The sequence below is a fragment of the Ipomoea triloba genome, chromosome 11, assembly GCF_003576645.1.
Source record: "Ipomoea triloba cultivar NCNSP0323 chromosome 11, ASM357664v1".
Classification (NCBI taxonomy): domain Eukaryota; kingdom Viridiplantae; phylum Streptophyta; class Magnoliopsida; order Solanales; family Convolvulaceae; genus Ipomoea; species Ipomoea triloba.
Genome location: NC_044926.1, coordinates 2,026,688 through 2,039,143, shown reverse-complemented (window position 1 = coordinate 2,039,143; position 12,456 = coordinate 2,026,688). Strand labels below are relative to the sequence as shown.

General features: G+C 41.8%; 4 protein-coding genes across 5 annotated transcripts; 3 read left to right on the top strand and 1 right to left on the bottom strand.

The window, feature by feature from the left end:
- The first annotated feature begins 784 nt into the window (after positions 1 to 784).
- On the top strand, positions 785 to 3,331 carry LOC115997230 (cytochrome P450 CYP72A219-like). The gene is made up of 5 exons (XM_031236743.1): positions 785 to 1,150; positions 1,246 to 1,463; positions 1,980 to 2,224; positions 2,300 to 2,684; positions 2,765 to 3,331. Exons 1-5 carry the CDS (start codon positions 874 to 876, stop codon positions 3,188 to 3,190), a joined length of 1,551 nt encoding a protein of 516 aa, XP_031092603.1. The 5' UTR covers positions 785 to 873; the 3' UTR covers positions 3,191 to 3,331.
- Positions 3,319 to 5,683, bottom strand: LOC115997231. Of its 2 annotated transcripts, none has more exons than XM_031236745.1 (4): positions 5,554 to 5,683; positions 4,309 to 4,760; positions 4,003 to 4,228; positions 3,319 to 3,894 (listed from the first exon to the last, which is right to left on the bottom strand). In XM_031236745.1, the coding sequence occupies exons 2-4, from the start codon at positions 4,747 to 4,749 to the stop codon at positions 3,389 to 3,391; spliced, it is 1,173 nt and encodes a 390-aa protein (XP_031092605.1). In that variant the 5' UTR covers positions 4,750 to 4,760; positions 5,554 to 5,683; the 3' UTR covers positions 3,319 to 3,388. The 2 variants fall into 2 exon arrangements, with proteins under 2 accessions (XP_031092605.1, XP_031092604.1); XM_031236744.1 differs by having other exon boundaries at positions 4,309 to 4,763; positions 5,554 to 5,656.
- Positions 5,684 to 7,246: 1,563 nt separating this feature from the next.
- LOC115996976 (pentatricopeptide repeat-containing protein At3g16610) lies at positions 7,247 to 9,801 on the top strand. The gene has a single exon (XM_031236422.1). It carries the CDS (start codon positions 7,247 to 7,249, stop codon positions 9,659 to 9,661), a length of 2,415 nt encoding a protein of 804 aa, XP_031092282.1. The 3' UTR covers positions 9,662 to 9,801.
- Positions 9,668 to 11,955, top strand: LOC115996977 (RING finger protein 44-like). The gene is made up of 4 exons (XM_031236423.1): positions 9,668 to 9,801; positions 10,203 to 10,688; positions 10,780 to 10,862; positions 11,053 to 11,955. The coding sequence occupies exons 2-4, from the start codon at positions 10,251 to 10,253 to the stop codon at positions 11,738 to 11,740; spliced, it is 1,209 nt and encodes a 402-aa protein (XP_031092283.1). The 5' UTR covers positions 9,668 to 9,801; positions 10,203 to 10,250; the 3' UTR covers positions 11,741 to 11,955.
- The last annotated feature ends 501 nt before the right edge of the window (positions 11,956 to 12,456 follow it).

Sequence of the window (12,456 nt, the reverse complement as noted above, 5' to 3'; positions counted from 1 at the left end):
TTGAAAAATGAGTTATTTTTCAGAAAGCATTTTCGTTATTAGTGCTTGGTTGCATTCTGAAAAATTGTCTTGGTATGTTTGGTTCATTTTTTGGAAAATGAGCATAATTATTTCGAGTGATTTGTTGCACCACTGTTGCAAATGGAAAATAACTTCCCAAAAAAAGAGAAGTAATTTTTTGAAAAATTTCTTTTATTTCTTATTGACCACACCCTTATTTTTTGTTGACTTCTATTTCTTCATTTAAGTCAAACACTGAAAACCCGAAAAAAAATAATTTTTTTTTCGGGTTTCCAAACGCACCCTAAGAAAGACATCTAAGATAGCAAGAAAAACATGAAGTGTCATCCAATATAGTAATTACTTTCTTTTTTTTTTTGAATACTACTAACTCTATTACAATGGTTTAATATAGGGTTCGATGCCACTGGACCACAAGGTCCTTGGCAGTAATTACTTAATAGTTATACTTGCAAGTTGCAAATTGCAATAAGTGGTGAAACAAGATGAATTGCACTTTCCTCAAACTTATCCCTTTTTATAAATATCAAATTATTTAAGATCATTTTTTTTTGCTACGATTTAAGATCATTTCTAAAAAGTGAAAATGCCAAAATTTTAACTACACAAAGGAGATTTTTTTAAAAAAAAAAAAAAAAAAAACTACACAAAGGAGACATTTTTTGCAAAATGAAAGTGATAAAAGATTAAAAGGACAGAATGGAAGGGAACCGAAACTTGGACGAATCAGTTTCGAGTCATTATCACCACCGTCGTCATCCCTGGCACGTCCTCACACCCCTCTTAGCTCTCTATATAACACCCGCCGTGAAATCAAGAAAACCCACAGTTCCGATTGCCTCGCCGGAGACAATGGAGGTGATATACATCATACTGGGAGTGTGTTTTTCAGTGGGTTTGTTGGCATACGCATGGGGAGTGCTGGGTTGGGTGTGGTTTAAGCCGAAGAAGCTCGAGAAGTGCCTAAAACAGCAATGCCTTAAAGGAAACCCTTACAGAATCCTCTCCGGCGACATGAAAGAGCTCGCGGAGATGACGAGTGACGCCATTTCCAAGCCCATGAATCTCTCTGACGACCACATAGCCCCAAGAGTCATTCCATATTATGTTCTGCATGTCAACAAATATGGTATGTTTTCCATGCTTTTGTTCTTGTGCTGTGAATTCCATCCATCCCAGACTTCAATTCAAGTAAATGAAGCTAAAAGCTATGATCTTTTGCAGGTAAAAGCTGTTATGTATGGATGGGTCCAACGCCTATGGTGTTAATCAGGGATCCTGAGCTAATAAAGGAGGTTTTAAACAAACATTATCAGTATCAGAAGGCTAGGGCCAACCCACTGGGCATGAAGCTGGCAAGAGGACTGGCCAACTATGAGAAAGATCAGTGGGCAAAACACAGAAGATTACTCAATCCTGCCTTCTATACTGAGAAGCTAAAGGTGTGTGTGTATGATGTTTCTCAACTTTGCAACAGTCAACTTGATAATATTTTGAGATAACCCACTAAGTTGGTCAGTTGATTTGGTAACTACATGGTTACAAGCTCGACTCCTAACAGGTGGAGCCTATTAGCATGACCTTCTTGATTTGAGTCGGTCAGTTATGAACAATTTAGACTAGTTTACTGATCCTTTGATGGCTAGGTCGCTATTGGCAAGGTCACAAGGTTATAAGTTCGATTCCTAACAGGAGGAGCTTGTTGGCCTTCTTGATTTGAGTCTTTCAGTTATTGACAATTTAGGTTAGTTTACTTCATTGTGATTCTTTGTTGACTAGGTCAGTGTTGGCTAGGTCACAAGACTGTATACAGTTACCCTGGGAACAGTTACCCTGGGATAGTGGTGGCTAAGTTACAAGACTGGATTTACCCAGTCATCCTGTAATAGTTTTTCTTGTCACTCAAAAAAGGAAAAAAAAAACTTGATAACATTTTACTGTTACAACTCTTGCAACAGCTTATGCAACCGGCATTCTTGCAAAGCTGCTGTGAAATGATGAGCAAGTGGGAAGGGATTGTCTCAGGAAAAGGAGCTTGTGAACTGGATGTGTGGCCTGATCTGCAAGGCCTAACCTGTGATGTGATTTCTCGAACGGCGTTTGGGAGCAGCTATGAAGAAGGAAAGAGGATCTTTGAACTCCAGAGAGAACAGGCCACGCTCGTCATAGAAGCTTTTCGTCAAGTTTATGTACCTGGATGGAGGTAACATAACAAACACTGTCACATAATATGCATAGATAGTATATGAATTATCATTAACTAGTAAGGTTAGTGCAGATTTGTGCCAACTAAGAGGAACAGAAGAATGAATGCCATTGAGAAGGAAGTGAACTCATCAATCCGGGGTATTATAGACAAGAGAATGAAGGCGATGCAGAGTGGGGAGACGAACAATGATGACTTATTGGGCATATTACTGGAAACCAACTTACAAGAAATCAGACAGCAGGGGGGTAAGGAATTCGGAATGAGCATCGAAGATGTCATCGAGGAGTGCAAGCTGTTCTACTTTGCAGGGCAGGAGACTACTTCGGTGATGCTGGTGTGGACTATGGTTCTCCTCAGCAGATTCCAAGATTGGCAAGTGCGAGCTAGAGAAGAGGTGTTGCAGGTTTTCGGGGATCAGGAACCAGATTTCGAAGGATTGAATAGCCTTAAAGTTGTAAGTATTCTAGACACCACATCAATCCAAATCATACATAATGCTCGTCTTGATAACCTCATGTGATATCCTCTTTACAGTTGACAATGATTCTGTACGAGTCTTTAAGGCTATACCCGCCAATAATTGACATAGTTAGGTGGACCGTGGAGGAAACTAAACTAGGAGAAATAGTTCTGCCACGAGGGACAATGCTGATGTTGCCTACACTCTTGATGCATGTTGACAGTGAGATATGGGGTGACGATGCCAAAGAGTTCAAACCCGAGAGGTTCAGGGAAGGTATAATGAAGGCGACAAATGGTAAACAAGTATTTTTCCCATTTAGCGGGGGACCTCGAGTATGCATTGGTCAAAACTTTGCTATGGTAGAAGCTAAAATGGCTATGGCTATGATTCTGCAACGCTTCTCGTTTGAGCTTTCCCCTTCGTACGCACACGCTCCATTTTCAAGGGTGACCACTCAACCTCAGCATGGTGCTCCTCTAATTATGCAGAAGCTTTAATATGCTTCTTCCCAGTTCCCGAAAAGCCACTGATCTGTAGTCTTGAATCAAATTTCTATGTATTATGTACTATGTAATGTTTACTGCAGACTGAATCTACCCTTCTCTATATATGAACAAATAAACAATTTGCTTTGGACAGGCAGGAGTTAATGTGAGAATTCATTTCAGTTTAGAACAATGTTACCTATGAACAGACTAGACAGAAGGAAAATCATTTGTGTATAAATAGTCATTCCATATTTCAGATGCAATAGAGTCTTGCAACTGAGAAACCTGTTCTAAATGCTCGGTTTCAAATGGAATGTTTAAAACCTGTGTCTCAATAGGCTGTTCGGTTTCCAAAGGTGGCATTGGATCCTCCTGTGCCAATCCCGCTTCCTGATCGTAGATTTTAAAGATCCAGTCTTCTGGATTCTCCTCGCGGATGAAGTTGTGTATCGCGCATGCTGCTACAACGAGCTTCACCTGTGTTTGCAGAGGGTACGAAGGAGCGGCCATCAAAATGGGAAAACGCATCTTCAGTGCTTCAAAAGTGCGGGCAGTAACACTTCGCAGCAAAGAGTGTCGATGGTTAAAGAGCTTCTTGGCATCTTGAGGAAGGAAGCCACCGTCGAATTCAAGAAAGGCATAAGAAGAATCACGATATGGAGCGATGAAACCTGGGATGTTTGCATATTTACCATCCACTAGGTAGTATTTACCTGAAACCCATTAATAAATTTCTTATCACTAAAAAGGAAGACACAGACAAATTTCAAACATCTCATAAGTCTTAGGGCAGTTCCAGTTTTGCAGATTCATCTTTATACCTTCAGGCACTTGAAGCTTATTCCGTCTTGTCAGAGCAGAATTTAGAACTCGCATATCTGGTGCTGAACCTTCCCAACCAGCTAATACATAATGGAATTTCATATCAAAAGAGCACGCTGCAATAACATGTTGCGAGAGAATGCCATTCTTATTCCGAAAAGGCCCTTGTTCATCAACACCTACTGTCACAGGGAAATGTATGCCATCAACTGCCCCAACACAATCCTGATAACGGTTCTAATATGTAAGGATCATTATAATTGATCATAGTCGAAGACACAAGCAAAACAAAGCTATTTATTTACCTTAAAATACGGATAAAATCGAGGATCGTCTTGAATTTGTGGTGGAATATCAGACCCTGGAGGCTTAAAGAGATCCAGTGAAATGGTCATGATTGCATTCAAAACATTGTTAAAATGGCGACTGATGGTTTCGCTTGAATATTTGAAAAGTTCTTGAACTGCACGGGTTCTCAGATTGCGACCAAGAATGAACATAAATATAGCTACTTGCTCCTCGATCTTGATTCTATTCGTGTGACGTAAGAGGCCCCTTGCTTTTACCATATCACACAACTTGTAGAAAACATGTTTATCCATACGAAAGTTCTCCAAGCAGACTTCGTTTTCACCCTTAAGAACACCATCTACAAATTTTGTACCATGAGATGCTAAAGAATTGCTCGGTTCCCTTGATATAGAGGTCTCTAAAGCGTCATCCTTTGCATCACCTGAGCTCTCCATGGCAAAGCAACCTTCTGCATCCACAAAAATTCCAAATAACCATAATTTCACTGTAAAGAAACATACAGACCAATCCAGTGAAGAACATCAAAAAGCTTTTCAAAGTCTTTAAAAAAAGCCCAATTTTACATCCCTTGGGAAGAATTCTGGTCTTGCCTACAAAAGGAAAAATTCCTTACGCCCCCAAGGCCCCTACACCTAGTCCCGACAGGATAGTGGAGGGGTAAATTATGGTGACTCAGCAGCCCATTAGGTGGGATGACCAGTATCAGGTGCCCACCAACGGGTGCCAAGGCTCAATCATGTTTCCTTGCTCACAATCTACCACCTAGAACCAACTAAGCTACCCGTGCGGGTTGACATAAACTAGTGTGGACAATGTGGCTTTCTGGAATGAAGTCTGGCCTTGAAAGAAACTATCTGCAGATTGGTACCAACAATAATGATAGAAGTGGGGCACTGCTAAACCTAAACAATTTGTATAGTTTTGTTTTCACACTACTAAATAATATATTCCTACACAGAAATACAGAACTGAAGAGACACACATGGCACAAAGATATAGACAAGTTCTCCAATAAAACATGAATCATCTGGTGTTCAAAAAGGTGTCTTTAGAGCCCTAATTACACCATTGTCTTCAATTAGTTGACTTCTAAGAACATGAGAGAAAGAAAAACCAGTAAAAGTTCCAAAATTGAAACTCAAAGAATTAGAAAAAGATCAAATTTTGTTCTAAAAAGAAAAAAGAAAAGAAAAGAAAAAGATCAAATTTTTTTTGAATTCCAAATTCAAGCTGCGTACCTAGAGTGTTGTCTTTCTGCTTTTTCACATTCCTGAACGTTGAAGCTGCGGAAATTTGAACAAGTATTATGAACTTCTGGGGTTCGCACTCGAATGCATACCCGACCCGACAATAAGGCTAGGGTTTAACCTCGTTTCAATATGGAATAAGGGTCACATACTGTAAAGTAAATACCCAAAATAGTCCCTCGACTATAGCATAATTCACAAATTGGCCATTGACTTATGATTTTAACCAATAACATCCTTAACTTTTGATTTTTGACCCAATTTGGTCCTCCGTTAGTATGCCCGTTTGTTGACCGTGAGATCCGAGGACAGAGTAGTAATTTCACTCCTTTATGCCGCGCAGATCACTAAGCCTCTGTTCTCCTCCATCGTCAAGCCCTTCGTCGACTCCATTTTCCACGAGCAGGACCACAACTCCTAGATCGGCGCCTCGCTTTGCCTCGCCGCCGCGATTGAGGCCACGCCGGACCCTGACCCAGCCGAGTTGAGGAAGCTGCTTCCGAAGCTCTACAAACTGGTGAAGAATGATTGCTTCAAAGCGAAGCCATCGCTGCTCTCTCTGATTGGTAGCATCGTGAGTGTTGGCGGTGCCGCCAATAGAACTGTGCTCAACGACCTAGTCTCCACTCTCGTTGACTCCACAAGAGCTGCAATGGCCATGGCCACGATAGAGATGACTAGACCAGTACCGATTCTTTGTAAATGAGTTATGCCCATTTCACTCTTGGTGATCTTCCTAGCAAATGGGATGATTATATAGTTGTACACTAGTGCTAGTACCATGACAAAGAGAACTGGAAACACTGGAAGAGAAGCCGGTGGAATCCTTAAAGAGCCAATCTTTGTGTTCATGGTGGCTGCTTGCTGGACTGAAAATGTGGACAGCTGAGCTATGCAGCAGTTCAGCATAATAGTAGACATGAATATGGGCAGTATTCTGAGGACTATCTTAACTTCTTCTACTTCTTTGACAGTACAATATAGGGATGGGAAATCTGGCTTCTCGATTGCTGCTTTGTTAAGGAATCCATGATCCTCCGTTGCATTCTGAATTTCTGCCTTTGCTTTAGAGCGTCCTTCTTCATCACTAGTCTCAGTTCCACTCATGCTAGCAATAACATTTCTAGGATTCTTACGAAGAAAAGAATTGCACAGTGTTGCAGCCAGGACCTGTTAAAAATAAATTTATCGCTGAGTGTTACCTTTTGGGTGCTATGAAAGATACAATTGTAGTCTTTGTTAGCTGTACCTTGATCTGCGCGGCAATGGACGAAACGGCCTCGACGCAGGCGCCGCGGACGGCGAAGTCGGGGTCGCGGAGGCGGTGGAGGACAAAGGTTTGTCGCCAAAAACATAAAGGAGTGAAATTACTACTCTGTCCTCGGATCTCACGGTCAATAAACGGACATACTAACGGAGGACCAAATTGGGTCAAAAATCGAAAGTTAAGGATGTTATTGGTTAAAATCATAAGTCGATGACCAATTTGTGAATTATGTTATAGTCGAGCGACCATTTTGGGTATTTACTCCATACTGTATCATTGATAGCATTTTAAACATTTATTCCTTCCAATTTAGTCCTTTATGTTTTCACCTTTAACACATTTAACCCTTTTTTCTTTTAAATTTTGTCCTTTACGTTCAAGAACGCGACTTTTTGCTTCCTCGAGGAAGGAGGAGCGATGTCATGCGTGGCGGCGAGGCGTATAGTTCAGCAGAGATGTTCGGTTTTCAGAATAGACCATTACGCTTGCATAGAACTCCTCGAAGCCTCTATAGAGTCGAAGTCGCTTGCGCAAGGCAAAGCAATTCATCAAGCCATCGTTAAAAACAATCATTGTTTCACCAATAGTTCAATCCTTCTCGACAAGCTTACTCGTTTCTATATCTCCTGCAGAAGACTTGAGCTCGCTCGGCGCGTTTTTAATTCAATTCCGAGCCCGATTAGGAGGGAAAAATCTATCTTGTGGAACCAAATGATCAGAGCCTATGCTTGGGATGGGCCACTTGAGGGAGCCGTTGAGTTGTACTATGAAATGGTGAAGTGTGGAGTTAGACCCACCAAATACACGTACCCTTTTGTGTTAAAGGCTTGTTCGGGGCTGCAGGATTTGGAGAATGGGGTGAGGATTCATGAAGATGCGGAAAGGCAGGGTTTTGGTAATGATGTTTATGTTTGCACTGCTTTGGTTGATTTTTACGTGAAGTGCGGGTGTTTGGTTGATGCACGGGAGGTGTTTGATGGAATGCGTGAGAGAGATACTGTGGCGTGGAATGCATTGATTGCTGGATGTTCTTTGCATGGTTTGTATGGGGATATGAGGAGCTTGGTCCTGGAAATGCAGAAATCGGGGTTGGATGCCAATTCTTCAACTATGGTAGCCATGCTGCCAGCAATTGGGGAGGGAAAGAAGCTGAGAGAAGGGAAGGGTGTGCATGGGCATTGTTTGAGAAGGGGTTTTGTTGGAGATGTAGTTCTTGATACTGGGATTCTGGATGTGTATGGGAAATGTAAGCAGTTGGATTATGCATGGAGGATTTTTAGTGCAATGAGTTTCAAGAATGAAATCACGTGGAGTGCAATGATTGGGGCGTGCATAACGTGTGATTCTGCACTAATGGGCTTGAAGCTCTTTGAGAAGATGAGGCTGGAATGCAATTTCAGTCTTTCCTCTGTTATGCTTGCGACAGTCATTCGAGCTTGTGCTAAGCTAATTGATCTGAGGAGAGGGAAATGGATACATTGTCAAACTGTTAAGATGGGATCTCATTTGGATCTAATGGTTAGCAACACACTTCTTTCTATGTATGCAAAGTGTGGGAGGATAGATGACGGGATGAGGTTATTTAAGGATATGCATTTGATAGATTCTGTCTCATATAGTGCTATAATTTCAGGGTGCGTGCAGAATGGTAATGCAGAAGAAGCTCTACGGTTTTTTCAGAAGATGCAACATTCTCGCGTTGAGCCAGATCTCTCAACCATGATGGGATTCTTGCCAGCTTGTTCACAGTTAGCTGCTCTACAGTATGGAGTTTGTGGCCATGGTTACTCCATAGTCCATGGATTCACGACAGATGTTTCAATTTGTAATGCCCTAATTGACATGTACTCGAAGTGTGGTAAGGTCGAACTGGCTAGGCTTGTTTTTGAGAGGATGTATACAAGAGATGTTGTCTCTTGGAATGCAATGATTTCTGGATATGGAATTCATGGTCATGGGAAAGAAGCAATTTCAGTGTTCAATGATATGTTGAATGTAGGCCAAAAACCAGATGAGATTACTTTCATCAGTCTCTTATTTGCTTGCAGCCACTCAGGTCTCGTTGCCGAAGGGAAGCATTGGTTCCATACCATGTGTGAAGAATTCAAGATTGTTCCGAGGATGGACCATTATTTATGCATGGTGGATCTTTTGGGCCGTGCTGATCTTCTCGACGAGGCCTACAGTTTAGTCCAAGCAATGCCATTCGAGCCTGATGTCCGCATATGGAGTGCTTTGCTTGCAGCTTGTAGAATCTATAGAAATATTGAACTTGCAGAAGAGGTTTCAAATAAAATTCATAGCCTAGGGCCAGAAAGTCCGGGTAATTTTGTTCTTTTATCGAACCTATATAGTACTGCAGGGAGATGGGATGATGCTGCTCATATTAGAATTGTGCAGAAGGATTCAGGCTTTAAGAAGAGCCCCGGGTGTAGTTGGGTTGAAGTAAATGGTAATGTCCATGCATTCGTTGGCGGGGATCAGTCTCACCCACAGTTGGCCAAAATCAATGAAAAACTAAACGAACTGTCTTTCGAGATGAAAAAATTAGGGTATAGGTCAGAATTTGATTTTGTGTACCAAGATGTTGACGATGAGGAGAAAGAGCAAATTCTTCTTTATCACAGCGAGAAGCTTGCTGTTGCGTTTGCCTTGCTTAATCTTAAACCCAGCAAGCCCATTCTTGTCACCAAGAATTTGCGGGTCTGTGTTGACTGCCATACTGCACTGAAATACATCACCACCATCACAAAAAGAGAAATAACCGTGAGGGATGCAAGCCGGTTTCATCATTTCAGAGATGGGGTGTGCAGCTGTAAGGATTTCTGGTGAAACGGTGAAAGAGAGAATATCCTAACTCCTTAGCGTTTTAGAGCCCGGAAGTCGTTTGCCACAAGCGTTAGTCTATAACGATAGGCTACACCTTGTGGTCAAAGAAATACCCGCTAACTGATGGCACAAAACTGACAGAAGTAAGTATATCAGTCTTGTTGAAAATCGAAATAGGTTTACTATAACCGCCTTACATTTTGGCTTGCATTGCTACATAAAGTGTTTGTAGATTCTGTTTTCCTTTATATGCCTTGACACTGTTGTGTTTTCCTTTCAACCGTTTATCCTGTATAGCGTAGAGCCGTAGAGAAACAGAATTACCTGCAATTTTTATCTTCAACAAGCAACACTTTGGTTTGTCGGGATGGGGAAATATGCTTCTTGATCTGCTATTGTGTGGTGAGGATTGAATTGAGAATTTAGTCATATGAAGCTAGGCAAAATATGTGAATTTCACCCTTTAGCACACTATTTTAAATGCATTTGGAATCTTCATCTATTAATAAGCTAAGAAATTCTTGATGCCTTTTACACACTGCAGTGACAATAATAGTTTTGGAATTGGATTCTTTGCTTGATATCTACTTTGATGGTCTCTTGTTCCAGAAATTGGCCACCACAAAAGGACAGTCTTTTCATTCAAAAAGGAATATCTTTTCAGCTAGAACCTAATAAACAATGGTTTGAGTTTGTGCCTAAGAGCCCCAACCAAATTCTTGATCTGTTTTCGTCGAGAAGAGCCCCAAACATGAGTGGGAGTGGCCATTATTATGACTATATGCCAGATCAGGTTCAGAGATATGTGCAGAGAGATGAGTTTGAGAGCGTCCATAGCCTTCCTGGTCGGTACAACTGGAACAGATCGCAGCCCGGATTTCCTCGCTCTCCTCCGGTTGAAGAGCTGGGTAATCAGTACAACTGGAGCAGAACCCAACCCGGATTTCATCACTCTCAGCTAGACGAGCCTGGTAATCAGTACAACCGGAACAGAATTCAAACCAGATTACCTCACTGGGAAGAGCCTCCCGTAAGCCCATCCTTCACCTCTATGTATGTTTTGCCCGTGAATAATAGACTTCTTCCTCTAACCTAATTTCTTGTTGCACATTTGCACGCAGTCCTTCCCGAGCCAGGACCCAGGCTATCCTCGAAGGTTGCCAAATCCAAGGAGACCCATAGGAGCGCCTCTCAGATTCAACAGGTACTCTATTAGTTCCATATGCAATTCTCTGCAGAACATTTGATTGCTAGTCTATGGTTTCAAACTTTCAATGATAGTTTAAGCACTTTTGCTCATATCACAAAACACTTCTTCATGGCTAGCGCCATTTGAACCAACTGTGATCTTGTGAGTTCTTCAATCGTAACGTGATATGGTAACCAAATTGCAGCGTTCAATCAGGAAATAGGCCACCAGCCCCGCCACGCCCCCCAATCCGAGTTGTTGTTCTTGAAGACAGCGTGTCAGCAAATGCTTGGCAAACTCAATTGGCTCGAATGGATCAGTCTCCTCCTTCTCGTTCTCCTCCTCCTCCTTTTCGGATGTTCATGCAGCAGCCCGAAGATGATAGTCCTCAGTCCTCGACCAACGAGTCCAAGCTAACCACAGACGAGCAACACAAGGTGTTGGCTAAGCTCAGGAAAGAAATTTACAACCCTGCAACAACTCTCCCGAACCTCTACTTCAGGGACAGGAACCACACCGCACAGACGCAGGAGGCGTCGAAGGACAAAGACGAGAACTGGAAGAGGTGCGCGGTTTGCCTGGAAGATTTCGAGGCCCGGGAAGTCGTGACTCTCACTCCCTGCAACCACATGTTTCATGAGGACTGCATTGTCCCCTGGGTTAAGAACCATGGGCTGTGCCCTGTCTGCCGCTTCGCCATTTGTGAGAGGCTCAAGGAGAATGCCGCCCCGCCTGCGCCTCCAAGACGCACCGGGGTTCCTCCCCCTCGCCGTCTCTTTCCTCCTCCCCCGCCTCCGTCTCGTGATAACGACATGTTTGCCATAATGAGAGCGCTTGTGTTGGAGGATGACTATGAGTTGCAGAGCATGATACCTGCTCTGTTGGGAAGATAAGCAGAGAAGGCGTAAACTAATGTCCTCAACGCAACAACACCCTTGAAAGAGTTGATCCCAAGTTGAAGTTCAACTAGACCGCAGAATGTGCCGATACCAATGTTGTATGAAAAACAAATAAATCAATATCTTGAATTTACTTCCAAAACTTGAACAAGTATGCAATACTGAATCCCTGAAGAATAAAATAAGAATACTATTTAAGTTCATCGTTATTTTTTCATATCCACTCCAAAAATCCATTCAGATGACAAATCACATCAAAATTTGCATCAATCTTTGATTTACAAGAAAGCTTGCGACCAATACTTGAAGGTACACTCTGAGTGAAGCTTGTTTTGTGATCTTAATTAGCAAAAGGCGATAACTAGATTGTCCATAATTAACTAGTTCAAATCAAGAATGTCAGTAGATAGTTTATAATTACCAAATTCACTGTTTGACTAGCATAATTGAGATTGTAACATTTTGCATCAATCTTGTGCTTGAAGCGTATACGCAATTGAAAGAACTCCACAGTGTGAATGTTCCTTAATGATACAAAAACATACAAATCAAAATGTCAATTTGAACCCAAAACTTTCACGACAGGTTCAGAACCAAGCCACCAAGGCAAAGGCAAAAAACATGAAGACGATATTGACCCAAGTAGCCAACTAACATATGAATGGAGAGGAAAAATGATTTTTATATACAATGGAAAAATTAAAAATTAA